The sequence below is a fragment of the Chiloscyllium punctatum genome, chromosome 26, assembly GCF_047496795.1.
Source record: "Chiloscyllium punctatum isolate Juve2018m chromosome 26, sChiPun1.3, whole genome shotgun sequence".
NCBI lineage: Eukaryota > Metazoa > Chordata > Chondrichthyes > Orectolobiformes > Hemiscylliidae > Chiloscyllium > Chiloscyllium punctatum.
The window spans coordinates 58,377,589-58,392,455 of NC_092764.1; the positions used below are offsets into that span (position 1 = coordinate 58,377,589).

A 14,867-nucleotide genomic window follows, 5' to 3' on the forward strand; every position below is an offset into this window, starting at 1 on the left:
AAGAAAATGAAAAGTGCTTCATGTAACATCTTTCACGATCATCGATGACTGACTGTGTGAAACTTTGAAGCAAAGAAGGTTTTTTTTTTCTCTTTTTGAAGTATATTGTTGGAAGTATTCAGCTATTTTTTACATGGTGAGCTCCCAGGAACAGCAGCATGGTAATGTCCAGCTAATCTATTTTTTTTCAATGATGCTAACTGACTGTTCTGTTCTGGACCCTGAATGAAGTCTGGCCTGTTGGATCACATTGTAGTTTAAAATGGTGGTCAGTCACATGAGATGCAGAGGCTGTTTGACAGAACTGAAGTTTATTACTAAAATGAATGACATGAATAAAAACAAGCCCTCTAAATATAGAAAATGGTTAGATTTTAAAACAGTAAAACAAAGCTTCAGCTTGCTTTCCAAAGCCATGATTTAGTGATTCAAATTGAGAAAGCATGTACCCTATCTCCCAGTTCCTTTTTGGTTTCAAATTCACCGACTCCTGAGCGTTGCTGTGGATGTGGAGTCCATTTGAGTCTTTTCCAAATCTATCAAAATGAATTCCTCCTGAACATCCTAAGCTTCCCCAGGTCTAGTAACCTGTAGTTTTCTACTCCAACTCTTATGGTGTAGAAGTTCCACAAGTTAAATGTTTCTACTAAGTTGATTGCTTTCCTTGACTGTTTCTGTCAGGAGAGAGAACTTAAACTCTTGCTGCAAGGGAGGGTTTAAAACTAGATTGGCAGGGAGGTGTGGGATCCTCAACAGCAGGGAGTCAAGTGCAATCTCAAAGGAGATACAGTAATCAGAAATAGTAAAGTGAAGAGGCAGGTCAGGGACAAGGAATACCTGATGGATTGAATCGCAGTTATTTTAGTGCAAAACGACTGACAGGTGGGTCTGATTAACTCCATGCATGGATAGATATTTGGGGACTGGGATATTATAGCCGTTACAGAAACATGGCTAAGGGAGGGACAGGACTGGCAGCTTAACATACCAGGGTACACATGCTTGAGGTGGTGGAAAGAGGGGAGGGGGAGTTCAATTTTTGATTACGGTGAGTATCACAGCAGTAATCAGGGATGAAATAACTGAAGAATATTCCATCGAGGCTGTGGGTGGAGCTAAGAAATAAGGAGTTGGTGACATTATTGGGGTTGTTATTAGAGGCACCCAAATAGTCAAGGAGAATTAGAGGAACAAATATGCAGGGAGATTGGGAAGACTTGCAGGAGCAATAGGGATAGTTGGAGTAGGGGATTTTAATTTTCCTAACATAGACTGTGACTGCCAGAGTGTTAAGGGCTTAGATGGGATGGAATTTCTTTAAATATGTTCAGGAAAGTCTTTTCCTCAAGCAGTCTATAGAGGGTCCCACATGGAAAGGGCAAAACTCGACTTTTTCTTGGGAAATGTGGAAGGACAGGCAATGGATATGGCAGTGGGGGAGCACTTTGGGATCAGTGACCATAGTTCTATTGACTAGTTATGGAGAAGGACAAAACTGGTCCAAGTGTTCAAGTTCTAAATTGAGGCAAGGTGAATTTTGATGGAATTAGACAGGAGCTTGCAAGGGGTTGATTAGAGTAGTTTGTTTGCAGGCAAAGGAACCTCTGGCAAGTAGGAGGCTTTCAAAGTGCGATAGCTAGAGTTCAAGGTCTGTATGTTCCTGTGAGGGTGAAGGGGAAGGGGAATAGCGAACCCTGGACGAGGAGATATTGAGGCTTTGATCAGAGAAAAGGCTTGGCTACAGTCAACTGGGATCAAGGGAATCTCCGGAGGTTTACGGGAGTTTACTGAAGAGGGACATCAGGAGGGTGAAAAGGGACCATTAGATAGCCTTGGCTGAGAAGATTAGGGTGAATCCAAAGAGGTTCTTTAAGTGTATTAAAGGAAAAAAAAACTGGACAGACCATAATACCCTTCAAGGACCAAAGTTGACATTAATGGGTAGAACTGCGGGAGATGGGGGAAGTTCTCAATGAATATTCTCCTCTCTTTTTGCTGAGGGGAAAGACATGATGACTTGGAAGTTAGTGATGACATAAAGGGGATAGTCCATATCACATTTAGAGGAGGTGTTGGATGTATTAAAATGTATGAAGGTGGATAAATCTCCTGGTCCTGACCAGATATATCCAAGAACACTGCAAGAGGCTAGGGAAGGATTGTGGGGGCCCTGGCCGATGTTTTTGTATCATCGTTAGTCACTGATGAAGTCTGGGAAGACTGGGGGGGGTGGGGGGGAAGCAAATGTTGTGCCCTCAAGAAGGGCTGCAAACAAAAACATGGGAACTATAGATCAGTGGGCCTAACATCAGTGCTGGGTAAGTACTTGAGAAGATTCTGAGATTAAAATATATATGCATTTGGAAAGACAGGGTTTGATTAGGAATAGTCAGCATGGTTTCATGCAAGGGAGATCATGCCTCACAAATTAGATTAGATTAGATTAGATTACTTAGATTAGATTACTTACAGTATGGAAACAGGCCCTTCGGCCCAACAAGTCCACACCGCCCCGCCGAAGCGTAACCCACCCATACCCCTACATCTACATTTACCCCTTACCTAACACTATGGGCAATTTAGCATGGCCAATTCACCTGGCCTGCACATCTTTGGACTGTGGGAGGAAACCGGAGCACCCGGAGGAATATAGACAGACACTGGGAGAACGTGCAAACTCCACACAGTCAGTCGCCTGAGGCGGGAATTGAACCCGGGTCTCAGGCGCTGTGAGGCAGCAGTGCTAACCACTGTGCCACCGTGCCGCCCATAAATGTGTTAGAGTTCTTCGAAGTGACCAGGATGGTCAACAAGGGCAGGGCGGTAGACATAGCCTATATGGATTTCAGCAAGGCCTTTGATAAGGTTCCACATGGTGGCTGCTTGGATGGTTAGATAGCATGGAATCCAGGGAGAGCTAGCAAATTGGATATACAATTGGCTTGATGGTAGGAAGCAGAGGGTAATAGTGAAAGGATGCTTGTCAGACTGGAGGCCTGTGACTATTGGAGTGCCTCAGGGTCGGTGCTGGGCCCATTACTGTTTATGTATATCGATGATTGATTTGGATGAGAATGTACAAGGCATAATTAGTAAGTTTGCAGAAGACCCTGAAATAGGTGGTATCGTGGACAGTGAGGAAGGTTATTGAAAAGTGCAGCAGGACCTTGATCAACTGGGGAAGTGGGCTGAGAAATGGCAAATTAAGTTTAATATAGATAAGTGTCATCTTGCATTTTGAAAAGTCAAATCAAGGCAAGAGTTTCACGGTGGATGGTAGGGCCTTGAGGAGTGTAGTGAAACAGAGTCACAGGCAGACAGGGCAGTGAGGAAGGCTTTTGACACAGTATCCTTCAGTCAGGGCATTGAGTATAGAAGTTGGGAAGTTACGTTGCAGTTGTACAGGACATTAGTGAGGCCGCACTTGGAGTACTGTGTTCAGTTTTGGTCACCTTGTTATATTACAGGATGTTATTAAACTGGAAAGAGTGCAGAAGAAATTTACAAGGTTGTTGTCTGGACTCAGTGGTCTGAGTTATAGGGAGAGGTTGGACAAACTAGGACCTTTTCTTCAGAGCATAGGAGACTGATGAGGGAACTTTTTTATAGAAGTGTATAAGATCACAAGAGGCATGGATAGGGTGAATGCAATTGTTTTTTTTCAAGAGTTGGGGAATCGAGGACTAGAGGGCATCAGTTTAAGGTTAGTTGGAAAGAATAAAAGGGAACCAGAGGGGCAACCTTTTTTAGTGCGGTATGTGTATGGAATGAGCTACCAGCTGAAGTGGTTGAGGTGGGTTCATTAACAAAATTTAAAAGGGCATTTAGACAAATGTATGGATAGGAAAGGTTTAGAAGGATATGGGCCAAGTGCAGGGAAATTGGGTTGGCATGGGCAAGCATTTTGGTGGACATATTTGGGCCAAAGGGCCTATCTTCTGTGCTGTAGGGCTCTGACTCTAAATGATTTGAGGCCACTCGGTCCTCTCCAAACTGCCCTAAAAGCTTTCAACCTCTGGATTTTCTGAACTCAAACCAATCCCTAATTATCCTAAACTAAAGAACTAATGACCTTCAATGTTTATGTACCATGAGCCCCTCAGCATGGTTTCGCAGTCACCTATTCTCAGACCCGTTAGGTCACTGTTTGAGACTTTTGACTGCTATCTTTTGTGAAGAGTTACTTTTCCTTTAAATAAAAGGAACTAACATCCATATGCCACCCTGGGGTCTGAAATCAGCATTCTAAATGTTATAATGACTTTTTTTTTGGATTGTGTTCTGACAAATAAACCTTGACCAGGGCATGGGAGTCATTCTTGCTTCTCATGAAACATTTTACATCTGTTTTTGATGTTTCAGTGTAAAGGCAGTTCCTTTGGCAGTGCAGCCTTCCCTCAGTAATGTACTGCACTGGAGAGTTTGTCTCCATGTTTGTGCTCTAATCTTGAAGTAGGATTGAATCTGGAACCTTGTGACTCAGTCGCAAAATATCAAGTTAAGCAACACATGAAATCCTTTAAATGTGAGCTGTCATAAAGCCAAAATGCACATACAACAGCAATAGTTAAATATAAAGTTCCTATGAAGAGAACTTTGGAACATTCAGTAAAATGTTCATATTGTCTTTTCCCTAACCCAGTCAGTTCTCATAATATGTTCGTTTACAAACTTGCTTCAGGGCACAGAACATTCAAACATTCATCAGTAATGAGATGGACAATGTCCTCCAATAATCTGCAAGCTCATCAAAATAGTTTGACTGTGTTGTAAAACAAAAATGATACTGATGTACTGGTCACAGTTTCCTCAGAGGGACTCACATTCTAGCCTTCTCCCCATCTCTGGAGGGTGAATGCGGGAGAGCTTGGGGACTTATCACCCTTTTGTTCATCTCCAGATGTCACCATCTATTGAAATCCTGAGTACTGTGGCTTACAGATTGGAATCAGTAGAGCACTTTGCCAATTATTGCTCCTCACACTGCAACAAGCATTAACAATACCTTGATGACATAGGATTACATTTCATTCAATTTTTTTATAGTGACAAGGGAAGCCTATTGAAGCATGTCATGCACTATGACAACACATTACAGAGCAAACAAAAATGGGAACACTGAATCCATTGTCAATCTGCGCCGGTGAAAACAATGGAAATGCAGCAGTGAGAATGGATCAGCCCTTAAAACAACAAAGCGCACTGTACAGCTATGTACAATTCTTCCCTCGCAAGGATTCACAAATGCTAATTCATTTAGGGTAATATTAACAATTTCTTGTATCTTGTTCTAGAATTCTTGTTTTTTTTAAATTCTTGTTTTGAATTGGATTTGAATTTCTTGAATTTGATCCGCTGTTTTGAATTGCTCTTTCCTCTTCCCAACACTGTCAGATTAATGCCAATTCTAACTCTGTCACTAACATCAGTGAGCTAGAGATTGAATCTGGAACCTAAGCCTATACCTGAAAGCCAAATCAGGCTAGGTATCCCTGTAGTGAACTATAAAGAACATAGCGATGGACTGCGGATATCTTCAAACTAGAACTCTTTGATTAGTAACAATTGTTCTCAAAGTGGGATAACCTTTTGAGCGCACTTTCTAATTTTAAAAAAATTGTTCTTGGGTGTGGGTGTTGCATTTATTGCCTTTTACCTATTAGTCCTGGCGAAGGTGGTGGTTAGCATTAAAACTACGGCAGTCTTTGAAGTGTAGAGATATTCAGTGTTAGGGAGGGAGTTTCAGGATTATTGTACCCAACAACAATAATTATTGATCCAATTCAGGATTGTGGAGGGCAACTTTGCACGTGAACACCACTGCCTGGAGCTGCTGTCCTTATCCTTGTAGATGGTAGAGGCTGCAAATTTAGAAGGTGCTGTAGTCAGTTCCTGTAGGTCACACTGTTGTCACTGTGTCATGGCAAAGGAAGTAAATCGTACCATGTCTACTGCCAGTTAAGCAGGCTGCTTTGTCCTGGATGGTGTCAAGCTGCTTGTGTATTAGAGCTGCAACCCATCCTGGAATATTCCATCACACTCCTCACTTGTAGATGGTGGACAGGCTTTAGGGAGTCAGGAGGGGAGTTACTCACTGCAGAATTCCTAGTCTCTGATCTGCTCTTGGAGCCACTGTATTTTATGTCTTATCCAGTCCAGTTTCTGGTCAATGGTAACCCCAGGATGATGATAATTGGGCAGGGGTGGGGGAGCTTAGATTCTGTCTTGTTTCAGATGGCCATTTCCTGGCACTTATATGCAGGAGTTTTACGTGCCACTTGTCAGCTCGAATCTGCATATTATGCAGGTCTTGCCGCATATGAACACTAATTACTTCTGAGTATCTGAGATGTTGTGAATGGTGAGGACACATTGTGCAATCTTCAGTGAATATCTCCACTTCTGACCTTGTGATGAAGGGGATTCATTGAAGCAGCTAAAGAAGTTTGGGCCTAGGACTTTACTCTAAGGGAATCCTGGAGTTGAGATGATTGACCACCAACAACCACACCGATCTTCTATCCGATAGCAGAGTTTTCCCCCTGATTCCCATTCACACATGATTTCCTTCGCATCCTATCATGGACAGTTATTCTCCTCCCCCTCTGGAATTCCGTTCTAGTCCATGTTTGGACTGACATTGTAATGAGGTCAGGAGCCAAGGAACCTTGGCCGAGCCCTAACTGATTGTCAGTGACCAAGTCATTATTGTAAATCTCTCGATAGCACTGTTGATGAGACCTTCCATTGTTTTTGCCAATTATTGAGAGTAGATTATTGGGGTGGTAACTGGCTGGATTGGGGTTATTCTGCTTTTGTGTACATGACGTAACTGGGTGATTTTCCACATTGTCAGATCATTGCCAGTGTTATTTTCATTGCTTAGACCATTGAGTATCGGAGTTGGAATGTGATTTTGAGGTGGTGCAGGGTGGCGGTGAGGCCAGTATTGGAGTAGGGTGTAAGGTTCTGGTCACCTTGCTATAGGAAGGATATTACTTAAATTGGAGAGGGTTCAGAAAAGATTTACAAGGATGTTGCCAGAACTGAAGGATTTGAGCTATAGGGATAGGTTGGGACTTTTCTCACTGGAGCCCAGGAGTTTGAGGGGTGACCTTGGGTTTATAAAATCATGAGGGGCATAGATCAGGTGAATAGCAAAAGTATTTTCCCTAGGGTTGTGGAAGTGAGGCCTCTTTCCTTTACTCCATAGTCAGTCCGGTGTCTGGGGGGGTTCGCCGATTACTATGGTAGTCTCTCTCCAGCAAGCTCTGAAACTTCAAAGACCCGGAATGCTGCACTAGGGCAATTCCACTGAAGAGAGAGTGCTGAACCGAACTCGCTGTTTATAGCCTGACCTGTCTTCAGCCCCAAAGGGTTGATGTCCAGAGATGCAGTGAGCTCAGAGCGAGGAGAGTGAAAAGGAAAAGAGCCCCAATAGCTGGCTGTTCTGTCCCCTTTTACCCTTGCGATTCCAAAGGGTAGCTGAAAATGTGTTGCTGGAAAAGTGCAGCAGGTCAGGCAGCATCCAAGGAACAAGAGAATCGACATTTCGGGCATAAGCCCTTCTTCAGGAACTTATGCCCGAAACGTCGATTCTCTTGTTCCTTGGATGCTGCCTGACCTGCGCTTTTCCAGCAACACATTTTCAGCTCTGATCTCCAGCATCTGCAGTCCTCACTTTCTCCTCGAAGATTCCAAAGGGTAGGCTGGCTCTGCCCCTCTCCAGTGATTGGGGCTAGTTTAATCTCATTGTTCACGCAAACAAAAGGGTTGATGCCATCCCAAGTTTACTTCATGAAGCTTCCCAAACTGTTTTCAGGTTAGGGGAAATTGTTATCCCATTAACTAGATAGGCTCCATTGTTCAGTTTTGGGGCTCGTTCCCATTTCTATGCCTGTCCCTTTAAACAATGTCTGGTGGGTGCCATTTTGTTGGTCGAGTTGCCTCATACCTCTGAGGATCTCTGTCCCCAGAAGAAGGTGTGTCCTTATTCTGGCAGGCCTGCTGGGAAATCCTGCCTGCACAGATGCCTGGTTACGACTAGTTTTTCACAAAAGGCCATTTTCTTTCAGTCTTCCCTTTTTTTAAAACTTGGGATTGCCCTGAAACTGCTACAGGGTGGATCGGTTCAAAACTAGGGGGCATACCTTTACGATGAGAGAGATTTCAAAGGAACCTGAGGGGGATCTTTTTCATACACCACACATGTGGAATGAACTGCCAGAGAAAGTGGTGGGCTGCAGACACCGTTATAATATTTAAAAGACGTTTAGTAAGTACATGCATAGGAAGGGTTTGGAGGGATATGGACCAAACATTGGCAAGTGGAACTAGTTTAGTTTGGAAAACTTGGTCGGCATGGACAAGTTGGACCGAAAGGTCTATTTCTATTACTCTATGACTGGGGGAACAGCAAGTTCTGGGGTAGGTGTCTTCGCTACTATTGATGGGATGTTGTCTGGGCCCAGAGCCTTTATAGTATCCAGTGCCTCACTCTGTTTTGTGATACCACGTGGCATGAATCAAATTGCTTCGATATTAGGGTCAACTGGAAGAGGTGCTGCACTGAAATAATGTGACTGTGTCTTTTAAAAGAACACCTAATAATGAATGCTTTACAATTTTCAGTATTCCCCTCAACACACAAGCCCAAAATGTACATTTCTAACAGATTATATATCATTAGTGATAATGGTTTTCCTACTAATTAAAAAAGCAATTTGTGTTAACCTGCCTGTGATGGTAAAGGGAGGATTCTTAACTCTGTCCTAGAACTGATCTGGATGCTCTAATACTGGAGTTGGAGACCAGGCTTTGTTAGGACAAACGGAACTTCCCAGTTTTTATTTACCTCGTGCTCTTTCTTGCATCAAATATATGGACAGGATGTTTAAAAAAGACATTTGCCTTCATTGTTCAGTCCTTTGAGTGTATGAGTTGGGAAGTCATGTTAAGGTTGTACAGGACATTGGTGAGGCCTCTTCCAGGATACTGTGTCCAGTTTTGATTGCCCATTTATAGGGAGGATATTATCAAGTTGGAGAGGGTTCCGAAGAGATTTTCCAGGATGTTGCCTGGTATTGAAAGTTTTGGTTATGAAAGACGAGGACTTTTGTTTTCACTGGCAGTTAGGAGGTTGACAGGTGACTAGATTAGAAGTTTATAAAATAATGAGAAGTATAGATAGTTAAGGATAGTTGTCTTTTTTCCTAAGATGGGGAATTTTAAGACTCTGGGCACATTTTTAAGGTGAGAGGAGAGAGATTTTAAAAAAACATGACGGCGAATGTTTTACACAGAGAGTGGTTCATGTGTGGAATGAACTTTGAGGAAGTGGTGGATGTGGGTACAACCACAATATTGAAAAGAGATACATGAATAGGAAAGGTTTTGACAGATATGATCCAGAAACAAGCAGGTGGGACCATTTTAGTTTGGGATTATGTTCAGCATGGACTGGTTGGACCGAAAGATCTGTTTCTGTGCTGTATGACTCTGAGAAGTACTCTGCTTTTAATGGCTCTGTTACAGTAATAGCACTTTAATCTCTGTTCGAGCTGTGGATGGGGTCTCACTCTAAAGGTTAAGCACCAAATCCAGATTGAAACTCCAACACTGAACTGCTTTGGAACAAAATATTCATCTCACGTAAATGTAAAAGGATTCATGGCCCTGCTTTGAAGAGCAGCAAGAGAGAGAGATTTTTATTTTGAGGATCCTGACCAATCTGCTGAGAACCTATTACCTGAGCATTTACTCACTGCTGTTCATGGGAGCATGTAATGTGGAAAATGGCTGCAATTTCTACAACATGACCTTTCACAAAATGCACTTATTGATCTGTGAGCATCCGGAGGGAAGGGTGCTATTTAAATGCAAGTTCTTTCTAACGGCTTTGTTTTGTTTTGTACAGGCTTTTGGCTTGCTCGTGTGGGCATTGATTGCTGGTTCAAGAATCTCCCGCGGTGATTCTGCATTCGGATGGGTGATCTTTGTGGCTGTAACCCTATGGATACTCACCATTGTTATCTTTGTCTTCTACGTGCTGAGGCTGACTCCGAAACTGCCAATGGTGCCATGGGCTCATCTGGTAAGTTTCAATTTAAACAGCAGCACCTTTTCAGTGTAAGTGATGCTCCAGGAACAAGCGGCATTTGTCACTATGGTGAACAGACAACACACTGTCCATTTGGTTTCATCAGTTTTTCAGTTCCCTACTTTTAAAACTTGGTTTCAGGATGCAAGTCATTTGTCACTCTGCAAAAGTAAGCCCTAGTGAGTGGTAGGGATCAGGCCAGTACCATGAGTATCTCTGGCACTCCCCATTCACTTTCATTCCTGATCATCACGTAAACAGCCAGAAGTGATAAGTTATGCTTAAATCGGTCCTCATTATGATCTAAATAGAGCACCTGAGCTCCGAGTGGGAGCAGATTTCAGCATTAACTTCCAAAGGGGAATTGGCTACATTTTGTTTTGAAATGAAGAAAGTTGCTGGGTTTTGAGGCAAGATAATGGACTAATTATATCTGTTTCTTTTAATCAAAGATCCAGCACAAGGCATGTTGGTCCAAATAGCCACCAATCAAAATGTTTTCACCTTTTTATCATAAAGGATTTTGTTGCCTGTTCTCTGGTTTATCATGCATTACCCAAAATGCATTGCTAAATTTGTTTATCTTTGTATTGTGGTGGTTGATGCTCAAAGGAGTTTCCCACCTTGTAGGTAACAGAGCAAAACCTTGGCCCCAGATGGTGCATTCTCATTTTGACTGCATTCTTTGGTAACAAACACAGAAGTTCCTGACAAAACTCAGCTGGTTTAGCAGCATCTGTGGGAAGAAAGCATAAACTTGTTTGCCTTCTCCCATTCTGGTCTGGTTGTTACAGCAATTGTTCTCTGGCTATAGTTTAAAATACTATGTACAATATAGAGAATATAAGATTGGCTGAACATAGTAAGTGGCCTTAATAAAGGAGTTATTAGATGGACATGGGGACTTCAGGACAAGGGTAAATAAGTTTTTATAACTGCAGCTCTGGCAAGTATTCTTCCAAAGAACACTTTCAAGACCTCCCCACATTTCCAACTAAATGAATTAGAGTCTTTAGATATCTCCAAACTGTGTTTTAAGATTAAATCAATCACATTCATGAAGTTTTTTTCCAGTGGATCAGTTTGTTTCCGGCTTCTTTCTCTTTTTTTCTCTCTTCCCCGTAACCCCCCCACCCCCATGGTACCAAGTTGGGTGGGAGGGTGAACTGTGACAAGAATGCAGAGATCCTTCAGCATGATCTGGACAGAGTGGGCAAAGCAATGGCAGGTGCAGTATAATTTTAATAAATCTGAGGTTATTCTCTTTGGAAACTAAAACAAGAAGGCAGATTACTACCTGAATGGCTGGCTGTAAATTGGGAAGGGGAGAGTGCAGCAGGACCTGGGTGTCACTGAAGGCGAGCATGTAGGTGCAGCAGGCAGGAAAGAAGGCAAATAGTATGTTGGCCTTCATTGCGAGAGGTTTCAAGTACAGGAGCTGCAGTTATACAGGGCCTTGGTGAGGCCACACCTAGAAGATTGTGTGCAGTTTTGGGCTCCTTTTCTTCTGAGGAAGGATGCTCTTACAGTCAGGGGAGTGCAGCGAAGGTTCACCGGGCTGATCCCAGGGATGGTGGGACCTGACGTATGAAGAGAGATTGACTGATTGACTGATTGACTGATTGACTGATTGACTGATTGACTGATTGACTGATTGACTGATTGACTGATTGACTGATTGACTGACTGACTGACTGACTGACTGACTGACTGACTGACTGACTGACTGACTGACTGACTGACTGACTGACTGACTGACTGACTGACTGACTGACTGACTGACTGACTGACTGACTGACTGACTGACTGACTGACTGACTGACTGACTGACTGACTGACTGACGATTGTTTTCACTGGTGTTTACATGAGTGAGGGGGTGGTGGTATCTGCATTGAGGCTTAGAAAATCCTAACCATCTGGATAAGGTAGACGAAGGGAGGATGTTCCTGAAGGTCCATCCTTCAGGATCAGAGTTCACAGTCTGAGGATTCGGGGTGGATGATTTCAGACAGAGATGAGACCTTTCTTCACCCAAAGAGGGGTGAGCCTGTGGAATTCATTACCCCAGGAAGTAGCTGATGCCAAAACATTGAATGTATTCAAGATGTGACTAGATATAGCACTTGGGGTGAATGGGATCAAAGGTAACGGGGAGAAAGCAGGATTAGGCTATTGAGTTGGACGGTCAGCCATGATCGTGATGAATGGTGGAGCAGGCTTGAATGGTCATCTCCTGTTCCTATCCTCTGTGTCAGTAAGGTAGGATGCTACAGGAAAAGCTGTGTAGATGTATTACCTTTAGGAAAGGGAGGCCGGTAGTCCAGGGGTCTCCTGTGACTATCCCCATCTCAAAAATAGAAAGTATACTGCTATGGAGAGTACAAGGATTATAGACTCTCAGGGGAATGTAGCACTGACAGCCACGTCACTGGTACTGTGATTGGCTCTACTGTAAAGAGGGGTATGTTGGGTTCTAACCAATTGATTTGTGATGAAGGACTCAGTGGTCAGGAGGCACAGATTGACATTTTGCAGCTGACAGTCAGACATGGTGTATTTGCCTCTCTTGTGCCTGAGCCAAGGATGTCTCAGAGGGTGCAAAATATACTAAAGGGTAGTAATATCCAGATTACTCCTGGTGCCACATGCTAGTGAGAGTAGGAATAGCAGGATAGAGCAGAAGAATGCATGGCTGAAAAACTGGTACAAGGGAGAAGGATTCACCTGTTTGGGTCACTGGAATCTCTTCTGGGGTAGAATTGGCCTACAAAAGAAGGACAGTTTGCATCTGAATTGGAAGGAGAGTAATATACTGGCATGGAGATTTGCTAGTGTTACTCTGGAGGCGTTAACCCACTAAGGGAGTGGAGTGAACCAGAAAGGTTAGCAAGAAAGAGCAGTCTGGGGCCAGTACAGTTGAAAAGTCAAGCAGTCAATGCAGGCAAGAGCAGGGCAGAGAACAAAATAGATCGGACAAATTAGACTCCATTTATTTCAATGTAAAAGACCTTAGTTCTGGAAAGTGTGAAAATAGATAAGTTCCCTGGGCTGGATGGGATTTATCCTAGGATTCTCTGGGAAGCCAGGGAGGAGATTGCAGAGCCTTTGGCTTGATTTTTGTTATCATTGTCTACAAGAGTAGTACCAGAAGACTGGAGGATAGCAAATGTTGTCCCCTTGTTCAAGAAAGGGGTTAGAGACAGCCCTGGTAATCACAGACCAGTGAGCCTTACTTGGGTTGTGGGTGAAGTGTTGGAAAAGGTTATAAGAGATAGATAGGATTTATAATCATCTTGAAGAATAGGTTGATTGGGGATAATCAACACCGTTTTGTGAAGGGTAGGTCGTGCTTCACAAACCTTATTGAGTTCTTTAAGAAGGTGACCAAACAGGTGGATGAGGGTAAAGCAGTCGATGTGGTGTATATGGATTTCAGTAAGGCATTTGATAAGGTTCCCCATGGTAGGCTATTGCAGAAAATATGGAGGCATGGGATTGAGGGTGATTTAGCGGTTTGGATTCGAAGTTGGCTAGCTGAAAGAAGACAGAGGGTGGTGATTAATGGGAAATGTTCAGCCTGGAGTTCACTTACCAGTGGTGTATGGCAAGGATCTGTTTTGGGTCTACTGCTATTTGTCATTTTTATAAATGACCTGGATGAGGGCGTAGAGGATAGGTTAGTAAATTTGCAGATAACACGAAAGTCGGTTGAGTTGGGTTTAGTGATGAAGGATGTTGTAGGTTATAGAGGGATGTAGATAAGCTGCAGAGCTGGGCTAAGAGGTGGCAAATGGAGTTTAATCTGGAAATGTGTGAGGTGATTCACTTTGGAAGGAGTAACAAGAACGCAGAGTACTCGGCTAATGGTAAGATTCTTGTTGTGTAGATGAGCAGAGTGATCTGTGTCCAGGTACGTAGATACCTGAAAGTTGCCACCCAGGTTGATAGGTTTGTTAAGAAGGCACAAGATGTGCTAGCTTTTTTTGGTAGAGGTATTGAGGTTTGGAACCATGGGGTCATGCTGCAGCTGTACAAAACTCCTGGTGCGGCCGCACGTAAAGTATTGCGTATAACTTTGGTCACCACATTACAGGAAGGATGTGAAAGCTTAAGAAAGGTTTCAGAAGAGATTTTCTAGGATGTTGCCTGGTATGGAGGGCTGATCTTTTGAGGAAAGGCTGAGGGACTTGAGGCTGTTTTCATTGGAGAGAAGGTTGAGAGGTAACTTATAAGATAATTGGAGGGTTACATCAGGTGGACAATGAGAACCTTTTTCCTCTGGTGATGGCTAGCACGAGGGGGCATAGCTTTAATTGAGGGGTGATAGATATGGGACAGATATCAGAAGCGGTTTCTTTACTCCGATAGTAGTAAGGGCATGGAATGCACTGCCTGCAACAATAGTAGACCCGCCCAACTTTAAGGGCATTTAAATGGTTATTGGATAGACATATGGATGAAAATAGAATAGTGTAGGTTGGAGGGCTTCAGATTGGTTTCACAGGTTGGCGCAACATCGAGGGCTGAAGGGCCTGTCCTGCACTGTTATGTTTTATTATATCAACAGAATGCTGATCCTGAAATTTTGTAACTGAAAACATGCATCATGACACAAAAAAACCCTCAAATGGGGCACATTGAAATCTCAACACTTTTGCATCCTGCATTGTATGTCAAGGCCTTTAAATATCACATCAGTTTGAGTTGTTGGCAAGTAAAAAGTACAGAATGTCAAACCATATAAGTGTGTTTTTTTTGTCCTTTTTT

General features: G+C 43.1%; 1 protein-coding gene across 1 annotated transcript in view; it reads left to right on the forward strand.

Annotated features, from left to right (window-relative positions):
* pllp (plasmolipin) overlaps positions 1–14,867 on the forward strand; it is a 46,243-nt gene that overhangs the window by 25,943 nt on the left and 5,433 nt on the right. The window contains exon 2 of the mRNA XM_072547495.1: positions 9,917–10,093. Within this exon, the coding sequence (XP_072403596.1) occupies positions 9,917–10,093 (177 nt within the window). The remainder of the gene's footprint in view (positions 1–9,916; positions 10,094–14,867) is intronic.